Consider the following 21,764-nt stretch of genomic DNA (forward strand, 5'->3'; position numbering starts at 1 on the left):
TTGGACAAGGCACCTTCCTTCCCCAGCCTCCATTTCCATGTCTGTAAGATGACAGGGTTGGATTAGGGCTGTCCCTGTCTTGTCCGATTCTAACATTCTATGATTAGTCACTTCCTTTGGGAAGTCCTTCCAATCCTCAAAGAATGTCTGCGGAACAGAACTGGGATCTGTGAAATTAAAGCGTGCTTAATCAACCAAAAAGAACAAACTGTTTCAGAGCACTTTGGAAGCACTCATGTCTGTGCCCCAAAGGAAGTAAAATGTATTTCAGTTTTCACCCAGGTTGACTCACATAAATTTTCATTTGTTTACAGGTGGTTTAGGGTATTTAAATATTCTACATACCTCAAAGTAATGAATAATGCTATCATTATAGACATGTATTTGCAACATTCACTATAGGTCAGACTCTGTGCTAAGGGGTTTATGTATATTAACTCCTTCAAAGACCCCAGGAATGATGTGATGTAAGTTTACCATCTCCACTTGCATATGGAAAAGCTGCAGCTCAGAGAGCTTCAGTAGCTTGCCCAAGGTGACAGTGAGTGCTGGGGCTGGGAGTCAAACTCCACTCACTGTGGTGGCATCTGAAGATAACTCATCATCCTTTTTGGGGGGTGGGGTGGGGAATGGAATCTCACTCTGTTGCCCAGGCTGGAGTGCAGTGGCATGATCTCAGCTCACTGCAACTTCCACCTCCTGGGTACAAGCGATCCACCTGCCTCAGCCTCTCAAAGTGCTGGGATTACAGGCGTGGGCCACTATGCGTGGCTGAGAACTCATCATCTTGTTAACAAAGTCCAGTTTGTGAGGATGCTATTTATCTTGCCTTGTAGTAAACATTAACTTAAAAATACTTTACTGAGCTATACTTGATATACAATAAACTGTACATGTTTAAATTGCACAACCTGATGAGTTTTGATATCAGTAGGTAACTGTGAAACACCACTACTATCAAAATAGTAACCATATTCACATCATCCCCCAAATTTCCCCATTCCCCTTGATAATCCCTTCCACCTCTCCTCCCTCTCCAGGCAACCCCTGACCTGCTTTCCATCACAATAGACTACTCTGCATTTTGTGGAATTTAATATAAAAGGAATCATACAGTACACATGCTTTTGAGTATGGCTTTTTCCACTCAGTAAATTATTTTGAGACTGATCCCTGTTGTTGGGCTTATCAGGAATTTATTCCTTTTTTACTGCTGATTAACATTCCATTGTATGGATATACCACAATGTGTTTATCCATTCACCTGTTGATGGACATTAGAGTGACTTACAATTTTTGGCTATTACAAATACAGCTACCTCGATCATTCCTGTACAGGTCTTTGTATCTAAATATGCTTTCACTTCACTGGGGTAAATACCTAGGAGTGGAATGATTGGGTCATAAGGTAGGTATCTATGGTTTTTTTTTTTTTTTTAGGTATCTATGTTTTTAAGAAGCTTCCAAGCTGTTCTGCAAAACAGTAGTCTCCATTTACATTTCTGTTGCTCCATATCCTCACCAACATGTGTATGGTCAGTCTTTTTCAGACATTCAAGTGGGTTTGAAGTGGTATCTCATGGTGGTTTTAATTTTCATTTCTCTAATGACTAATGATACTGAGCATCCTTTCATGTGCCTCTTTTCTGATGAAATAAACTCTTAAGCTGTAACATAAAAATTTGGTAAAATTAACATTATTAGTTTCTGTTTATTAAGCTGTTACCCTACCATGTGACAGATGTGATGCTAAGAATTCAATGTGCATTGTATCATCTCAACCTCCTAATAACGTAATGAGATGGCATTAAGATCTAGGTTTCTAGATGGGGAAACTGAGGCTTAACAAGTTCAGGTAATTTGCGTCAAGTCACAAATTAATTGGTGGCAGGCTCAGGGTTTCTCTCCAGGTCTCTGCTCCAAACCCTAAAAAGTGTACCTGTTACTAACACTGCTTTTGTGCAAAGCTTGCATCTTCTATCTCAGGTAGTTAGGATTTTGGTACATAACTAGACAGCAGCAAAAAAGAGACAGACACTGCAGGTAATTGTAACATCAACGCTTTCTTGCCACTCACACAGTCATTCCTTGTTTGCTAGAAACCTAGGACAGTTTAGCCAAGATGCACTGTGGCTGAGGCCCTGATCAATATATCAATACTGTATAACATTAAGGGCAAAACAGGTATCTGGAAAGTAGTTAACCGAGAGTCTCAAATCTAAGGCCTGGCATTAGAATGTCAATGTTTAGCACATTTATGTTGTGCTGAAGAAATAACTTAAAAGAACTTTATTTTTGCTCTTTAAAGGCAGGTGTATTTCAACCGTTGACTCTTATGTAAGCACTGAAAACATGTCTAGAGCTTCCTTTAGCCCAGAGACTAAGTTCTGGCATCAAGGACAAGGTAGTGTAGTGCAAGGAAAAGCTCAGCAGCTTTGAGCAGGCCAGCCAGCCTCTCTGGACTTCAGTGTCTTCCTCTGGGCTGTTTGTTGATGGCTCAAAGGGGACTGCTCCCTGTTACCCTTTCTTGTGCCCAGATGCCGTTGTTTGGACTTAAAGATTTAGAGGAAATACCAATCACAAGAGTGGCTGGTAAACATGACCACAGTGGTAGTAAACATGACCACATAGCAAAGAGAGCTGTACCTAAGTAGAAGAAGTTTCAACTTTGCATTCTGCCTAGAAAACCTTGGCTTTGAACCATGGTGTTTACGTACCATGTCCAAAGAATTATGTCATCCGGAAGACAGTGTGGCCATTCCTCAAGGATCTAGAAATAGAAATTCCATTTGATCCACAATCCCATTACTGGGTATATACCCAAAGGACTATAAATCGTTCTATTATAAAGACACATGCACATGTATGTTTATTTTGGCACTGTATACAATAGCAAAGATCTGGAACCAACCCAAATGCCCATCAATGATAGACTGGACAAAGAAAATGTGGCACATGTATGCCATGGAATACTATGCAGCCATAAAAAATGATGAGTTCATGTAGTTTGTAGGGACTTGGATGAATCTGGAAACCATCATTCTCAGCAAACTGACACAAGAACAGAAAACCAAACACAACATGTTTTCACTCATAGGCGGGTGTTGAATAATGAGAACACATGGACTCAGGGAGAGGAGCATCACACACTGGGGTCTGTTGAGGGGGCTAGGGGAGGGACAGTGGGGAGTGGGGAGGGTGGGGAGGGATAACCTGGGGAGAAATGCTGGATATAGATGAAGGGGGAATGAAGGCAGCAAACCACCTGGTAATGTACACACCTATGCAACAACGCTGCATGATCTGCACATGTACCCCAGAATCTAAAGTACAGACACACACACACACACACATATATATATATATTTGTTAAAAGAAAAAAAAAGTCCATTAAAAAAAAAAAAGAATTCCGCTGTCCTTTCAAGAACACTATGTATGTCTCCTGCAATCCTGGATAATGCTCATGACATACCTGCTGATACTTGCCATGTGACATCATCTATATAAAGTGTTCATGCTTCATTAGAATAGAGTCCAAGCTCCCTGTGGCTTCCTTCTTCCTGAGGTCCCCTCATCCCACCCCGTATCCCCTGTGCATGTGCTTTTCTGGCGCCTCCGCACCTTTTCTCATGCTCTCTCCTCTGTCTGGGGCAGTTCCTTCACATTTCCTACTCGGGGATTGCCTAAACCCTCAGAGCCCAATCATAAGAAGTTCTCTCCCCTTGAAATCCTTTCTTACTAACCTTCAGGCAGATCTTATCACTCTTTCATTGCACTCTCCCTAGCTGGGGTGCAGGCTTCCAGGAAGACCCTTTTCCCACAACATACTTTAAATGGTGTACATATCAGTAATGAGATTGTCTCCTCCCACTAGACTAGCACTGCCCAATGGAAAGAGAATATAAATATGACAAACGATGAATATGTAACATAAATTATATATAATACAAGCAAAATTTAAAATTCTATTCTAGCCACATTTCAAGGGTCCAATAGTTGCATCTGAGTAATGGATACCATATTGGAGGACACAGATACAGGGCATTTCCATCATTACAGAAACCTCTACTGAAAAGCGCCAGTCTAGAATATCTCTTTGAGGATTTCTTAGCAACTTGTTTCTTTAGGGTATAATGGATTTCCCCAAACAAGCAAAAGACCCTGAAACTACAGTATGAGGAACATGAAAACAACAAGAATACTAATGGTTGCAAGATGCCATTTCTATCTGTTGAGTCACAGCTAACCATGTGGCTTACAAGCTGGCTCTAAAGGCCAGTTCTGGCTCTTATGAATCCCACCGATCTATTCTCCCTCATCTTGCTCCACCAGCCAACAAAATGTCTTTGCTCTAGCCCACCTGCAACAACGTGACTTCTCATTTTCCTGTGGATGTGTATATGCTATTCCTTGCACCTGGAATGTCCTCTCTCGTCACTCTGGCAACCTCCGATCACCCTTCAATACAGTTCATGCTTCACCTCTTCTGTGAGACCCTGCCTGACTATCCCTATGCAGAGATGGCTCTCGTATGTCCCCTGTACATTTACACCCCACTCCAATTATTCCATTACCCGGTTGTGTCTTCCAACAGGTTGTCATCTCTTTGAAGGCAGGGGTGGCTTTTCCTCTACTTTGCCCACCACTTTTTCAGTGCCTGAAAATTGGACACTCTTAACAGATATTAGTCGAATGACTGAATAAATAAATGACCGAACTCCCAAATTTCCAAAGAGACATCCAGCCTTGTGTTTAGCAATAGTGGCATCACTTGAATAAATGTACGGCTTCCCCAGGTAACAGCTGTGAAGGAAGTTAAACTCATTGGGTTGCTTATATTCCAGGTCATGTCTAGAATAGGCTTGGCTCATAGTTGTTTGATGCATAGGACGGCTAGAAGCCCACAAGGGCAGCTGAACCATTTCCCTGCCCCAAGGACAAACGCGCATCTAAAGTGGTGAAGGAGATGAAAAGCCTGGCTTTTCAAAAACACCTGGAAGAATCCAAAACCACTCCCAGCAACTCATGGCAATGTTGAATTCAGAACTGAGGGCACCTCCCTCTACCTGCTGAGTCAGTGGCCTTTGTCTGCTTTGTGACTCACCTCACTGCTTATAAACCACCTGAGCACTTGGGAACGGGGTAGTCGAGCTGTTCACACCCACAGGTAAGAGGTCAGCTCCCTTCCTCCATGTTCCAAATGGCACCCATAGCAATCACAGCACAGGGATGGATGTGTTCCTTCCCAACTCATCAGAAGGTAACTGGGTCAATAACTCACTCTGTCTTGTAAATCAGGGATGGATAGCAGGTGAGATGGTAAGATTAGATTGGCAAACAGGAAACTCACATTCTGGACTTGACTGTGTGATATGTACTTTGTAGTGGGCTCACATCCCACTATGAGGCCAGTTACCAGCCATGGGTCATGTTGCTTGACATTTCCTAGTTGCATTTCCTCAGCTTTAATGAAGACAACATCCATATCCTGGTTGATTGCGAGGAGGTAAAGAGATTAGGGTCTGCTACATTGTAGGGGTGGAAAGCATGTCAGGCATCATCCCTATCTCCGCTCCTTTGCCTGATGTCCCATGAACTGGCTTTGTGGGTTGGGGTAAAGCACTTTCCTTCTCTGAGCCCTCAGTTTCCCCAGCTACCTAGGTTAGACAAGTTATTCTTTAGTTCCTTCCAGATACAAGGTGGGGGTGGGGAGGGGGTTGAGTATGAGACTTCCTATGATATTTTATGTGTATGTATACTTGTGTGTGAGTGAGAGAGAATAAATGAGGAACCATTTATTTTAAAGTTCCTTTAATGGAATAAGGCAGATTTAAATATTTTGATTCCAACCCACTGTGTTCTCTTTGTTCTATATATGTATTTTTAAAGCTTATCTTTGTATTTTAGCTCTTTCAACAATGCAAATCCTTCCCAATCCATGGTAAAGGTTTTCTCCCTCCTGATCATTTGACATACATTTTCTAAAAATGTTAAATCCTTACTCTGTATTTAAATACTTTGATGTTTTCCATAAAATCATCAGGTTGGGAAGGGTTAGAACAAAAACGAATGCTATTTGTCTGAGTGACTAAGATGTCAGAAAGAGAGGCAGCTTGCAGCCTCCTAAGAGGAAAACAGTCCCGGCAGGACTCTCCAAGCTTCCTGCTTGGACCGTATCACTAAGACAGGAACCACGATCATAACACAACAGATTCACGAACCCACAAAGTTAGCACTTCCCAAAGTTTCTGAAGAATCCCTAATTTTGTGGGTGAATATTTTTGCTTAGAAAAAAAAACTCATATGTTAGAAGTTTGGGAATCTTATGTGCTATTTATAATTCTCTTGGAGATTCACATAGGCCTAATGAAGACTCTGAGATTTTCTGCTGCATGAAAATACATTAACCTGTCTAATTTGTCATTTATAAAACTTAGTTGAACAAAAAACAGGTTTTTTTGTGGGGGGGGGGATGGTTATTTGCTTCCAAGGTGGAAAGAAAAAAAAAAAAAGCTCTTACCCCCCCACATGCCCACATATCCACACAATATGGAAACAATGTTTAAATCTGTTTAATTTAAAGGTAGGAGCAGGCACTTTAAATTAAATGGGGCAGAGGTAGGAGCAGGCACTCCAGGGTCAGATAAACCCAAGTTTAATGCCAATTCCACCAGTAGTGTAGCCTCAAGGATGTTATTTAACGTTCCAGAGGTTTCAAAAGCTTTCCAATCCTCCCAAAGCTTTCACTTAGCTTTGCTGTAAATGAAAACCGGGCTTCTAGGGTGCTTGTGTGTAAATTAAATGGGTTGAGGAGTGCACAAAAGCATCTGGTAGGGAGTATTTTTTTAATGTGTAAAGTATTTTTTTTTCTCTGAGATGGAGTTTTGCTCTTGTTCCCCAGGATGGAGTGTAATGGCACGATCTCTGCTCATGGCAACCTCCGCCTCGCAGCTTCAAGCAATTCTCCTGCCTCAGCCTCCCAAGTAGCTGGGATTACAGGCAATGTGCCACCACGCCTGGCTAATTTTGTATTTTTAGTAGAGATAGGGTTTCCCCAAGTTGGTCAGGTTGGTCTTGAACTCCTGACCTCAGGTGATCCACCCGCCTTGGCCTCCCAAAGTGCTGGGATTACAGGGGTGAGCCACCGCACCCAGCCATGTAAAGTGTTTTTTAAATGGGACTCTCCCTACTCTCCCTTTGCTTTCCTCTTTGCAAAAGCACAAGTGGAGGCATTTGAAAGCACACTGGTCAATTTTTGTAATGCTTATAAAAATTTAAATCAAATTATTTCACATAAGAAGCTATCTTGGAATATCATTCCATTACCTCGTCTGTAAGTTTTCATAAATAAAGTCATCCAAAAAAAAAAAAAAAAAAGGTAGGGCCACTTTAATACATATGTATGTGAAGGAGAACCTAGTATTTCATACAGCTATCTGAAATTTAATATCAAGGAATTTACCCGTGTCAAATATTACTTTATTTAACGGAATGTGATATTGCTCAATATAGTCATAAAGTGCATTCCTATCAAAATACAGCTGTTATTAACATTACTAACAACTGCTTTACCCCAGTGAATTTTATTGAAACTATTACGATGGGCACTTTTGAAATAAGTGTCCCTAGCTAATTTGCAGAGGTCTATCTCCCAGAGAGAGTTCATATTATAATTCTAACAGGGTTTTCACACAAGGTAGAATGAGAAGTTTAAAATGCTTGAAAGAGAGTCATCTCGAGGTCACCAATAATTAAATAGGAGCTAAAGGAACGGAACAAGGAAAATGTGTAATCTTCCCTGGCTCTGAAATAAAAAAACAGTTATCAGCGAGACAGTGTTTCTGCAGGGAGACTGATCTCCATCTACAGTAGGATTCCTTTCAAGCCAGGATGTCTATTTCAAAATGCCTATTAAAAGTCTATGATGGACTTTAATTATGAGAGGCAGCAGATAAGGGTCCAGTTCATTCCCTACTGTTGTCAGGGTGGTTTAGAGCTGCCAATCATCGCTCCCTTCAATGAGGCCCAAGGTGCAGAAACCCCTTTCAAGAGGGTGGCTGGACTGTGAGGGAAGGGCTCTTAACTCACACCCCACACGTGGGGCCTGTGAAGTGCAATGAAGAGACCTCCTGCTGGGGCTGCAACAGTCTTCCCATTCCCCCAGGATGCAATCGCCAAGGGAATCACATCCCTGCTTCTCAGTGCTCAGCCTTCTGAGGCGCATCTTCTCAACTCTGTTCACCTCCACACTGTGAGTGCTTTGATCTGGTACTCCTTAAGCTAATGGTGACATGGGCCTGTTAGCTTAAGGAGTACCAGATCAAATCACCCACATGGTTCTTACACACACACACAGCAAAGGACAGAGCAGCACCAGCTCTACAACAAGAAAGACCAGAGTTTGAATCCTGATTCCCTTGCTTCCTACTGTGTGGTCTTTGGCAAGTTACTTAACCTCTCTGTTTGTAACATGGAGACAAGATGCCTGCCACCTATAATGCCTATCACCTAAGTTTCATATGAGGCCCCTAATTCATAATAGGATACCTAAGAATGTCACTCCCCGAAAAAAGCAGAGGCCCTGCAGTCAATGTTTGTCTGCCTCCATGGTTGCCTATAAAACAACTCCCTCCACCCCGAGAGAGAAACTCGCTGGAGAGGCCAGCTGAGAAAGAAAAATGTTAAATAATTCAGAAGCACTAACATCAAGTCTGATGTAGGTATAAAAATAGTTACAAAACACCACACTCCTCTTATATTTTCCTTACAGCAACCTTGGCTCCCTGGTAGAACAGAGGGAGGGAGGGTCTGACCCGAGGCTGGGGCTGGGCCTGGGGCAGGGACTGTAGCCCAGGAGCCTCTCTGGGCTTCTATTTTGGCTTTTCTAATCACTCATCTTTGTACAAAGGTAAGGCAGGCATTTGCTTGTCACCTCTACATTTTAAAACAGCTTTCCGATAGGCCAACTTATTTTTAAACCGAAAGTATGCTCAGCTGGGCCATTTGAAACAGAGGGAATTCTTTACATCCTCTCTTCTAAAGGGGACCAACTGGTGAGCTTTCCAAGGATGCCAGGCCCAATCCCAAAGCTTGAGTTCAAAGGAGAAGCAGGGAGGCTATTCTAAACCCAATCCCCCAAGGAGTTCCATGCCATTGGTCTGTGTTACCCAGAAAGACTATGCTGTCCCTAGCACAAATTCTGAGTAGAGAACAGGAAGATTCCAACTGGAAAGATAACATTAACTAAGCACCTACTATGTGCCAGGAACCGTGCCAGATCCTTTACCTATATTATCTCCTGTAACCCTCACAATAAATCCCAAATCAGTTGCAACCCCCCTCCCCATTGTGCAGATGAGGAAATGGAGGCCCAGAGAAGTGAAGACACTTCCTACCACAAAGTTCCACTAAAGAGCCAGGGTTTAAACCAAGATGGTCTGACAGGCAGCCCATGCTCCCTCCCCTACACCATCCACAAGAGCAGAGCATGTGGTTTGAAAGGGTCTTCATGAACTATTCCACTGCATTTGTAGCTCCTGTCTCATTCAAGCCAGATCTGAATGCTTACTCAGCGCATTTTTTTTTTCTGCAAGGAAACTGTATGGATACAAATTTCTAATTCATACTTAACAAGATGTGGAAACAAGGGTCATTCCCAGCCTGCTCCAGAACAAGGGGCCGAGTCTATGCACACTCCTGGAACAGCAGGCACAGGGAGGGTTAAACATGAGGCCAGAACCAAATCTCCTGTTTCCAGGAGCTGAGGATCTAGAAGTCTCTTCATTAATTTTTACAGGAGAGAAGAGGGAGTGACCAGCAAGTGAGAGGAAGCCTGCAAGGGTAGAGGAGGGAGGAGGAATAATAATAATCATGATACTTGTTGTCCTTTTGGAAAATATGTTCTTATCCTTCAAGTCTGACCTCAAATGCTTCTTGCTTTTTGAAGCTTCCCTACCACCCCCAATAACCTGGGTGTGAGGGTTCTTTCTCAGATGTGTCTGTCCACTTTGTGGCAGGTTCCATGATAGAATCTTGATTAATGCTATCTCATTTCATTCTTACAGCAGATATTGTTGCTACACATTAAAGAAGATGGAACTAAGACCAAGAGTTTAGTTTGTCTACCAAAAGTCATACAAGCTAGCCCAGTGGCTTCCAACCAGAGACAATCTTAGCAATTCTTTGCTCAGCAAACTTTTGGCAATGTCTGTAAACATTTTTGGTTGTCACAACTGGTGGGGGAGGCACTGCAATCAAGTGGATAGAGGCCAGGGATGCTGCTAAACATCCGTGACTCACAGAACGGCCCCTATAGCCAGGTATTATCTGGTCATTTGTGGCAAAGTTGGCCAGGTGCAGTGGCTCACACCTACAATGCCAGCACTTTGGAAGGCTGAGACAGGAGGATCGCTTCAACTCATGAGTTCAAGACCAGCCTGGACAACATGACAAATCCTCGTCTCTACAAAACAAAACAAAAATTAGCCAGGTATGATGGCTGCATGCCTATGGTCCCAGCTCTTATACTTGCGGGGGCTGAGGTGGGAGAATCAATTAAGGCCAGGAGGATCAAGGATCAATTATGCCCAGGAGGTCAAGGCTGCAGTGAGCCCTGATTACATCACTGCACTCCAGCCTGGGCAATGGAACGAGACCCTGTCTCCAATGAATAAATAAATAAATAATAAAAACTAAAAAAGAAAAAGGTCGAAAGTGCCAAAGTTGAGAAAGCCTTGTCTATTGGTGGCTCAGCCCAGATTTAAACTTAGGCCAGTCTGACTCTACAACTGATGATGTCTTAATAGTACTTTTAACTGTATCCTAAGTGCCTTGAGATCTGAGTGGTGTACCCTCCTGCTTTTCTGTCTCCAATCACATCTATTCCAGAGCTCAGCTCACTCAGCAAGCCCTTACGGATTGTATTAATCAGTATACTTAATAACGGTGCTAAGGATCAAGGTGAGGAGTCCCCCAAAAGGAGCCAGCCATTCTGTAACTAAACCTTTCAAGAGGACATTGAATCCAATGTCCTACCCCCTGCAGGAAACTTCTCAATAGACTTGACAGCGCTGCTTGCCCTCCTCCAATGACAGGGAGCTCATTCCCTCCACAGGCTGTCCAATCGTTGCTGGGATATTCTGGCTGATGCTGAATTAAAGCCAGCTCTCGCCCCATCCTCAGCCCATCTCAATGTCTGCAGCCTTTGAGGAAAGACTGCTGGTTAGCTACTAAGAGACTAGCCCTAAACTCCTGCCCATGTTCTCCTGAGTCCCGGAAAGGTAAAGTAAGAGAATACAGACTTGGAGCCAGACTGATCCAAATTCAAATCCTGGCAACACTACTCATATAGTCAATGATGGACTATAACAAGTCTGTTGGCAGAGTTGCTGTGCTCAGCACACAGTAAGTACCTCTTAGCACACAGTAGGGGCACAAATGGCCTATCTATCTCAGCTGTCAGGATCTGCTCATGTGGACCTGGCTCCCACCCCTCTGGTGTAAGCTCTGTGACATCTCTTTGGTCTCTGCCTGCCTGCCTGCCTCTGAGTCCACTTCTGAACAAGTGAATTTAATTCCATGATTATTAAGGGGAAAGAAAAGTGAGACATGTGACAACAATAGATCAAGAAATAACAGCCATAGAACAAGGCAGCACTTTAACTTGAAAAGTTCCAGGAATGTGCTGTAAATTACAGGTGTGTGCGCACTACCTGTGCACACACACGTGCCGAAATGTGTGCGTCTTTTAGAAACCGACTTTGATGCCTTGAGATCATCACACACAGTCTGGTCTGGACCGAATTTCCCCTCACTATTTCCCACCTTCAGGGATAGGCTATGAAGGGAGTATCTCTTTCCCAAATTAATTCTTGATACAAGGCTTTGTTCATCAGTGCAGGAAGATGTGAGAAGAGGATAAACATCTTCTATTAAAAATGTTAGCTAAAAAGTTTAGGCATCTAACAATGGCGTGTATCTTGTTCCTGCCACCAAGTTCAAGATATTCAAGTTCCCCATCCCCTCCATGGCTCATGAACTAACAGTCAGCACCTTCTGGACAGGAACATTTGTTTTTATGGCCAGGTGGATTTCTGTAGGGACCCTGGCTCCCTGATTCTCTGGTGGAGTGACCTTGGGCAAGATGTTTAACCTCTTTGAGTTCCTGTTGCCCCTCTGGAAAATGGGGAATAAGAAGATCTTGCTCAGCTCCCTGTGAATAGTAAATGAGATAATGTAGGCCAAACGCCTCACACAATTCAACAAAGATTGATAGAAAACCTCCTGTTGCCAGACTCTGCTAGGCACTGGGGTTACTTCAGTGAACAAAAAAAAAACAAAGATCTCCACCCTCATGTAGATTACCCACAGTCATGAGAGACTGAATATACAAATGGATTATGATCAGACCATACACGAAAATAGAGCTCTGACCCACAATCTCTGCAGCAACCAGCCCAGGAGGCCACACCACAACCCCTTCAGCAACTGACCCTAAGTAGTCAGAACTTGGTCAATAACCTGTCAGCCTTCCTTATGTTTGCCCTCACTTCCACCTCAGGACCAACCAGAGAGAGCCAAATATGCTCCCCAAACCAATCCCACAGAATACCCTCCCTCTAGTTGGCCCACCTCCTGCTTCCCCTGCAACAACCTCCAATCAGGGCAGACCTGAGGCCTCCCTTCTGCTCACTGTGGAGCTTTTCACTCTTGAGTGCCTCTGGGGCTCTGACAAAGGCAGGTGATGGTGACTGACTCCCTTGATAGAGCAAACTCTGAATGCATAGTCTCTGCTTGTTCTCATGTGGGGAGCCTTTATTTATTTCCACAGTCAATAAGCATAATAAATAAGTAAATTATACAGCATGTTCCGCCCTTGATCCACCCGCATCTTCAGATTATTCTTAACACAGCAGCCACGTGATCTTGTTAAGCATAACAAAGCATAGTATTTAACACTATGGAGAGAAGAAAATGTATAGCAAGTTAAGGGAGGTCTGGAACACAGGGGTAGAGGAGGAGGGTTATGATTGCAATAGGATTGTCAGGGTGGGACTGCTTGAGGTGACGTCAGAGCAGAGATTAGGAGGAGCGTGGCCACCCATGTTGATACCCTGGGGAAGAGCATTCCAGGCAGAGGGAAGAGCCCTGAGGCAGGAACGGGCCTGCCATGTTCCTGCAAGGCATGACAGGCAAGGGATGAGGGGAGGAAGGGAGGCAACGGGGAGACCTGGTGATACAGGAGGGCTGTGTAGGTTGTTTAAAAACTTTGGCCTTTACTCTGAGGCAAATGGGTATCCATTCCAGAGTTGTGAACAGAGGAGTAATATGATCTGATTTAACACGATTGTTCTAGCTGCCGTGTTGACCAGAAATTGCAAGGGGGCAAGGACAGAAGCAAGGATCTTGGTGAAAGGGGATCCCGCGATCCTCCAGGTGAGAGAAGATGGGGGCTGAGCCCAGGTGGTAGCAGCGGAGAGCATGAAGGGTGGTCCGCGTTGAGGTTGTATCTGGAAAGCAGAGCCAATAGGATTTTCTGATAGCTCAGCTATAACCTATGATAACAAAAACAGGAGTCGCTCTCTTCCCGCTGCCCAAGATGCCAAAAGGAAAGAAGGCCAAGGGGAAGAAGGTGGCTCCTGCTGTCGTGAAGAAGCAGGAGGCCAAGAAAGTGGTGAATCCACTATTTGAGAAAAGGCCTAAAAATTTTGGCATTGGACAGGACATCCAGCCCAAAAGAGACCTCACCCGCTTTGTGAAATGGCCCCGCTATATCAGGTTGCAGCGGCAGAGAGCCATCCTCTATAAGCAGCTGAAAGTGCCCCCTGCAATTAACCAGTTGACCCAGGCCCTGGACCGCCAAACAGCTACTCAGCTGCTTAAGCTGGCCCACAAGTATAGACCAGAGACAAAACAAGAGAAGAAGCAGAGGCTGTTGGTCCGGGCTGAGAATAAAGCGGCTGGCAAAGTTGACGTCCCCACTAAGAGACCACCTGTCCTTCGAGCAGGAGTTAACACCATCACCACCTTGATAGAGAACAAGAAAGCTCAGCTGGTGGTGACTGCGCACGACGTGGATCCCATTGAGCTGGTTGTCTTCTTGCCTGTCCTGTGTCGTAAAATGGGAGCACCTTACTGCATTATCAAGGGGAAGGCAAGACTGGGACATCTAGTCCACAGGAAGACCTGCACCACTGTCGCCTTCACACACGTTAACTCGGAAGACAAAGGTGCTTTGGCTAAGCTGGTGGAAGCTATCCGCACCAATTACAATGACAGATATGATGAGATCTGCCGTCACTGGGGAGGCAATGTCCTGGGTCCCAAGTCTGTGGCTCACATCGCCAAGCTCGAAAAGGCCAAAGCTAAAGAACTTGCCACAAAACTGGGTTAAATGTACACTGCTGAGTTTTCTGTAAATAAAAATAATTAAAACAATGCAAATTTTCCTTCAAAAAAAACAAAACAAAAACAGGAGTCAAAGTAGACTCCAAAATTTGGGGCCTATGACCCAGAAGGATGGAGTTACCATTAGCTGAGTTGGGGAGGACTGCCAGTAGAGCAGGTCTTTCAGGGAAGATGAGTTTTGGATGTGTTAGGTGTGAGATGCATATGAGATTATTCAAATAAAAATATCAAGGGGGCAGTTGGATATATAAATCTGGAGTTTGAGAGACACAGTATTGGAACCTTTCTTCCCCCTTTTCCTCTCTCCTTTAAAACTGCAGACACCTTCACGAATCCAGGAAGCAAGATATGGTCTAGATCAACCTTAATGACCTAATAACCATCTGCCCCAGTGTGATGCAGTTCAGCACACACGAACCAGGAGCTGAAGTGGCAGAGGGGACTGTCGGCTCAGGGGTTCTCCAGTGCTACCATGGCACCCTGCTGACACAAAATGGGAATGATGAAACTCCCAACACAACATGAGAATGATGAAAACTTCCCTGGTCAAACTCCTACCAGACTAGAGGGAACTCGGTCTTGGTTCTATCCTTCCACAGCCCCATCATGGATCAGCACACTGTCAGAAGCTTTAAAAAGCTGCATTATTGGCTGGGCACCGTGGCTCATGCCTGTGGTCCCAGCACTTTGGGAGGCTTAGGCAGACAGATCATGAGGTCAGGAGTTCAAGACCAGCCTGGCCAATATGGTGAAACCCTGTCTCTACTAAAAATATAAAAACTTAGCCAGGTGTGGTAGCCCGTGCCTGTAGCCCCAGATTCTTAGGAGGCTGAGGCAGGAGAATCACTTGAAACCAGGAGGCAGTGGTTGCAGTGAGCCAGGATCATGACACTGCACTCTAGCCTGGGCGACAGAGTGAGACTCCATCTCAACAAACAAACAAACAAAACTGAATAATCTTTGACCTAGAAATTTCAAGTGAAGAAATTGGACTGAAGAAAATAAACAGACAAGCACATGAAAATTTTGATCTCAGCATTAATTACGGTGGTAAGAAATTGAAAACAACAGTGGAAAATTAGGTAAATAAATACGGTATATCCTTATGACGGACTACTACACAGCCATTAAATGTCACGTTGGAGGAAAAACAATGTCATGGGGAAATGATCGTGGTAGATGTCGATGTATACAATGTACTCCAAATTATGGTGGGAGAGGGTAGTGGTGGGAATTAGGATTTTATGTAGAAACACAACTGGAAAGAAAACCAAAAGGCTAGGAGAAACTACCTCTGCGTGGCAGGGTTATGGGTTAGTTTTTCTTGTTCTCTTTGTTATCTTAGGTTTCCTAAATTTTCTGTGGTTTACATGCATTATTGTTGTAATCAGAAGAAAATCACATTAAACAAAAACATAATAAATGTTATAAAATTTTCCAAGTAATACTTATCCTAGTAATAAAAATCACTGCCTATTCCAAAATGTGCCATGAGGTTTAATGTGCTTGAAGATATAAAAGAAGCCTGGAGAGTACAACATAATACCTGGAACTGGAGTCTTTCCATGGCAGGATGATAATGGTCACTACTTCATACTACAATTGCCTCCACTGAGGCTACAACAATACTGACAAACAGTCGCACAAAACTGATTCTGTTCAGTCAGTGACAGTCTGCATCTGGTGCTCCTGAATCTGAGGAGACAAGGAAGAAAGAGAAAGTAGGAAGGAAGACCAAGGTCTTAGAGTTCTGCTAAGCCAAGTGTGGCCTTAGATGCGAGGTGTCAGCATCTCCTGGAAGCTTGTCAGAAACGCAGGCGCTCAGGCCTGCCTTCCCACCCACTGAATCAGAACTTGCATTTTAATAAGTCCTCACATGGTGTCTGTGGACACTAAATGTTAAAAGCCCTCTCCAAAATACAACACATTTCCCCAGTTTGAGGTGGGTTTGAGATGATCGCAAGAAAAAAATCAGACCGCTAAGTAGAAGTACTTCTCAACTAAAAATTGTCTAAGAGATTTAAAATAACCAAACCATGCTGCAGCGCAGATCCTCCAGGCCTATGGGTCATGCTAAGTCGCTGGCACTAGCCCTGGAAAGCAAGTATCATCTGATAAGCATTTTCTAGGATGCTGACAGAAATCAGGCATTCCCTCTTCCACCTGAAGAATCCTGAGGCCTTGCCAGCTTGGTGGAGGGTTGTGCCCGAATGGTTAATGGGGCATAGCCCAGAAGTGAACAGAAAAGAAGCAGAAGTAGGTCAAAGGACTATCATGACATCTCCAGGCGAGGACCAGGCCTTTCCCAGCACTCAGAATGCAGCTGTGTTGGAATGAGAAGCGGACAGGCTGAGTAAGAAGGCTGCTTTTCTGACCGAAGTGCCCCAGTTTGCCAAAAAGGAGGGCAGGGGTGGGGAAGAAGCCTTGATTACCATATCTGCAGTCCCATGGCTCAAATAATTTAAGTCACTCACCTCATACATAAATTACTCGATATGAGATCCCTTTATGCTGCTTTGAAAATGGAGGAAACCGACATTTAGTAAGGCTTGATTCTACGCAGGATTTCCCAGCCCTGCTGTACCTTAGAATCACCTGGGCAGCTTTACAGAGTTCTGATGACTAGGTCCCACCTGGAGCAGATGTAGAGCATCTTCGGTAAAAGCGCCTGGGTGATTCTAATGCACAGCCAGGGTTGAGTAACTCTAAATCTAGTGCCTGACAGGAGCTCAGAGAAACAGGCAGAAGATCATTCTCATTTTAACATGATCAAGCTGGTGCGAGGTGGCAAAGAGACAGAGCTGGAATTTGAGCCAGGATCTGCTGTCTCGGACACTTCTATTTTCTAACTGAAAAAAAGATAGAAGCTCAGAGAATCTAAGGAACTTGCTTGAATGCAAAGCAGATAATTTAACCCAAAACCTGTTTGTTTTCACTTTCTTATATAGCCTTAGGAAGCATTTTACTTAACTGCAATATATGGGAGAACCATCAGTAACAGAGAAAAAGGAAGCAGTGACTTAGTGGTACCTCAATAAATTACTTCAAAAGCTTTGGGAATAATGGTGCTGATCCAAGGACGGCAAGGACTCACAACACTGTCACAAAGATTCTTGCACGATAATCCTACCAACAATCCTGCCAAATATTCATCATTATCCCATTGTCATGGATAAGGAGACTATGGCACACAGGCACTAAGTAATTTGCTCAAGGTACCATAGATAGAAATTGTGAGAACTGGGAGTTGCGGCTGATGACAAATTTAGTGCCTCTTTCAAGCTGCCAAGAGGTGAAATTTGGGAGGAGACCTTGTTTCAAGGTGGCAAAAGGTGAGCTGAACCACTAATAAGCAGTTTACATTCTTCCTGGAATGTGGCTTGGCTGCTGTCACTTAGCAGCGTAGGGCCACTTTTTAGTTAGGCATGTTTGTTTTAATCATTCAACCTGAAAAAAAAAAAAAAAACCTAAAGGAATGTCTGCTTTATTTATTCCTTGAGAGGGACAAGTAGCAAGGCTGGAAAATGTTGAGGGGTTGATGGCATCACAATGAAGTGCAGCCTAGGAAAACCAATAAGCAAAATATAATGACCCAGTTGGGAAACAGAGCTTCCAAGCCTGTACCAGAGAGAACACAAGACTTGGAGTTAGCCAGTCATCTGTCCAGGTCCCAGCTCTGCCATTCACAAGCCCTTGTAGCAGGGGTCATGTTGAGTAACTGCGGAATGCCTCATCTCCTTCTTCTGGAGTGTGATGATCCCACAATCTCAAGAGAGCAGCACAAGCACTGAAGGAGTGTACGTCTAGAGGGTGCTGCACCCCAGGCATGGAAGACATTTGCATCTTTATTTATCTGTATGTGCCAGATGTCCCACTGAAATGAGCACAATCCACACAGCCATGAGATATGAGATAGATTCTATTGCTTCCCTATTTATAGATGAGGACATTGAGGCACAGACAGGTCGCCCAAGGTTCCATGACAAGGAGGTGATGATGATTCAAGGTCTGAAACTCATTCTTTCCATCTTTGAAGTTGATGCCTTTTGCAATACCCCATGCTGCTCAGTCAGAATCACTTACTACATGTAGAAAATGTACTTAAATGGCCATAAAGAGGAATTAAGGTTTAACGTTAGAAAGAACACCCAGGCCTCGAAAGCAGACAAAGTCTAGAATAGATAAGCCAGAAGTTCCAAACATGCTAGAAAGAACAGATTAGGAGCAGCTAAAAGTCTCTGATGCATTCCATAGCAGAAAGAGCACAGGGACACACAGCTGCCAATCTTCTTAGGTTAGTTCAGTTAATATATTAAATAAATAAATAAAACACAAAAACTTGATAAAGGAAAAAGTCAAAATAATCTTCCCCAAATCATCAAACATTCTATTAATTCACAAGTAACTACTCAGTACTTTATTTCTGCAGTCCTGCTTCAACAAATACCTACTTTAAAAAATACTTCTGGGGTTTAGCAGTATAGCATTTAGTATTTTTTAAACATAATTTTTATTATGGCATTTTCCCTTGTCACAAAATACATTTTCAAAGCAACACGTAATCTTTGAATAATATTCCACTGTTAGGCTTGGCCACACTTTATACTTATTCCTTCCAATTGTTTACCTTTTTCTGCACTTTTATAAATAACACTGCAATGAACATTTTTATTCTTAAATCTTCTCTGCCCATCTCTGATTATTTTCTTTGGCTAGATTCCTAGAATCCGAATACTGGACTAAAGGGAATAAGTGTTCCAAAGTCTACTGACAGTTACTGCCAAATTGCTTTCCTAAAAGAGTTTATTAATTTGCATTTCCACAAACAGCAAAGGAGAGTACCTATCTCCCAGCACCCTCTCCAGGATCCAACACTGCCTTAAAAATAATCTTGGCTAATAAGACAAGTGAAAAATAGCAGCATGAATCAGCACAGAGCATTTAAATAGTCTACCTGTAGTCATACATCATTTTAATAGTCGTCTACCTGTAGTCATACATTCAGTCTGTGGCACACACCAGGATTTGAACTCAGTCCTTTTAAGCTCCAGAAGCTGGGTCTCTAACCATTAGCCCAAAGAAGTTTACCACAACTTGAGTTACTCAGTAGTTGCCACGTATCAGCTGTTGTCTTAGGAAATTTTACATTGGAGTTCATAATGGCAACGACTTTGCATTTTTTTTATCCCAACCTTAATCAAATGTCCTGCAATGATAGAAATGTTCTGTAACTGCACCGTCCAGTATGGCAGCCGCTAACCACATGTGGCTGCTGAGCACTTGAAATGTGGCTAGTGCAACCAGGGAAATCAATGATTAGTTTTGTTTCATTTTAATTAAATTTAGTTTAAATTGTGACTAGTGACTACTATATTTGCATAAAATAGCTCTAGACTTTCTAGTGCGTCACTCAATAAATATTAATGAAGTAAAAACTTATGTGGTATTCTAAGTCCACCTACTTCTACCATATTTCTTTCAAGGCAAGAGCTGCCCTCTTCCTCCCTCATCTCTGTGTGTCCATTTGTTTTCTCAAATGCAAGGTTAATGCTATTTATCTGTCATGTGGGATGATGTGAGGATCAGCTAATTAATGTTTGCAAAGAGCTGCACTGCTGACTGGTTCTCAGAATAATTGCACGTTAATAAAATGTTTAAACGACCAGTCTCATCCAGAGGCCAAAGCGGAGCTGGGTTTATTTAGTAAAATGCTGGTTTCTCTGACTCATCCTGAACTGGATCCTTTCACTGAGGACCTCATCAATACCAGCCCTTCTCATTTAAAAGGTTCTACAAAACAGAAGATACTGAAATTTACCTTCACAATAGTTTTGATGTCACAGTTTGATGAGTAAATTAATAACACAAACAAGATTGGGGAGGGTGGATATTTAACCAACTTGAACAAATTGCTTTTAAGCTCTTAAGCACTTTAATTGCTTGCATGATAATGATGCAAATTTTAACATGTCTTGATCCACTCTCAAAGTAGGCCCAGAAAAAGGACCTCTAAAATGAAACACTTTGTAACTTTCAAGAATACCACATAATTAATTAATTATGTGGTATTCTTGACAGTTACAAAGTTGCCATTCTAGGAGAAACAAGGGTTGAGGAGCCAGAGAGGCCTACCATCAAATGCTAGTTCTAGTTGTGTGGCCCTGGGCAAATGGTTTTTGCCTTACTGAGCTTCAGTTTCTCTGACACACAGAAGCCACTGGATATGTGTTTGTTTTGTTCTTTGCCTCATTTTCCATCTCCTATATGACTACAGGATGAGAGGAATGACTCCGCCCCTCTGCACTCTGTAGAAATAAAGATGATTCCCAAAATCTCAATGAAAGAATGGACACATCCCTTTATACTGCCATTTTACAAATACAAGCTACTCCTCTTCATGTCCAGGGGTCATGATTATCACTTTCTGAAATAATGTGAGAGCAGTAGGTAGCTTGAAACCTTGGTACTCCACTTGTGGACCATGGACCAGGAGCATGGCCGCACCTGGGAGCTGGTGAGAAATGCAGACACTTGGGCCCTTCCCCAGACCAACTGAAGCAGAATCTGCATCTTAACAAGATCCCAGAACTAGGAGTGTGCACATTAGAGTTTGAGATCGCACTAACTTAACAAAACATGGAAACCACTCTCTTCTCCAAACCAAACTTTATAGTGAGGAAAACCGGTATCAGGAATTGGCAAGGTTTACCCAAAACCATAAATATACTAACTGCAACCCTTTGGTTGACTTTCAAGGGGTGCAAGACCAGCCTTTTAAAAATCAACACTCATCCCACAGTGAGAAAAATCGACTTTCAAAGAAAAACATTCTTAAAACCTAATAATGTTCTTAAGGATTTTAATGATTAACCAATTGCCTCTGATACCCTTTTGCACTGTTGGGTGAAGCTACAGTGCTGCCATTGTATAAAGCCAGTGCAGAACGTAGACGAAAAGGAAACTGGGGTGCTGACCATTGCTCTGGAGATCTCGTATGGCCTGTTTCCTTTCTGTTTTCCAAATGAAAGGAAAGCTCTGATTTGATGTTCAGAACATGGCAACGAACAGAAACATCCCTTCACTTTCCCTAGTGAAACTAGAGTGGTGTAACTATCAAAGCAGCATCTAAACCGTTGTCTGAAGTCAGAGTCAGCAACCAACAGAGCGGGCTCCCTCTATGGTGACCACACCATGAAACAATCCTGAGGTGACCTCTCTACCTGATCTAAAGGAACCCTTCATGTCTCCTGCTGAGCATGGCGCACCTTGGAAATGAGAGGACTGGACTTCCCCCACTGGTTCCACTGATTCTCTGTCAGATGACTACCTGTCTAACTGCAGGGAACACGTCTTTTCTG

The 21,764-nt window shown here is 43.2% G+C and overlaps 2 protein-coding genes across 2 annotated transcripts in view; one reads left to right on the top strand and one right to left on the bottom strand.

Moving 5' to 3' along the window:
- Positions 1-21,764, bottom strand: part of TENM4 (teneurin transmembrane protein 4) — a 1,737,111-nt gene that overhangs the window by 794,763 nt on the left and 920,584 nt on the right.
- On the top strand, positions 13,598-14,453 carry LOC110568456 (large ribosomal subunit protein eL8-like). Its single transcript, XM_064365584.1, has one exon. It carries the CDS (start codon positions 13,598-13,600, stop codon positions 14,390-14,392), a length of 795 nt encoding a protein of 264 aa, XP_064221654.1. The 3' UTR covers positions 14,393-14,453.

The sequence above is a fragment of the Aotus nancymaae genome, unplaced genomic scaffold (assembly GCF_030222135.1).
Source record: "Aotus nancymaae isolate 86718 unplaced genomic scaffold, 86718_ANA_hifiasm-v0.15.2.pri h1tg000059l, whole genome shotgun sequence".
NCBI classification, from domain to species: domain Eukaryota; kingdom Metazoa; phylum Chordata; class Mammalia; order Primates; family Aotidae; genus Aotus; species Aotus nancymaae.

What these genes read in the sequence shown, in the direction of transcription:
- LOC110568456 (XM_064365584.1), top strand. Translation starts at nt 13,598, where the DNA reads ATGCCAAAAGGAAAGAAGGCCAAGGGGAAGAAGGTGGCTCCTGCTGTC.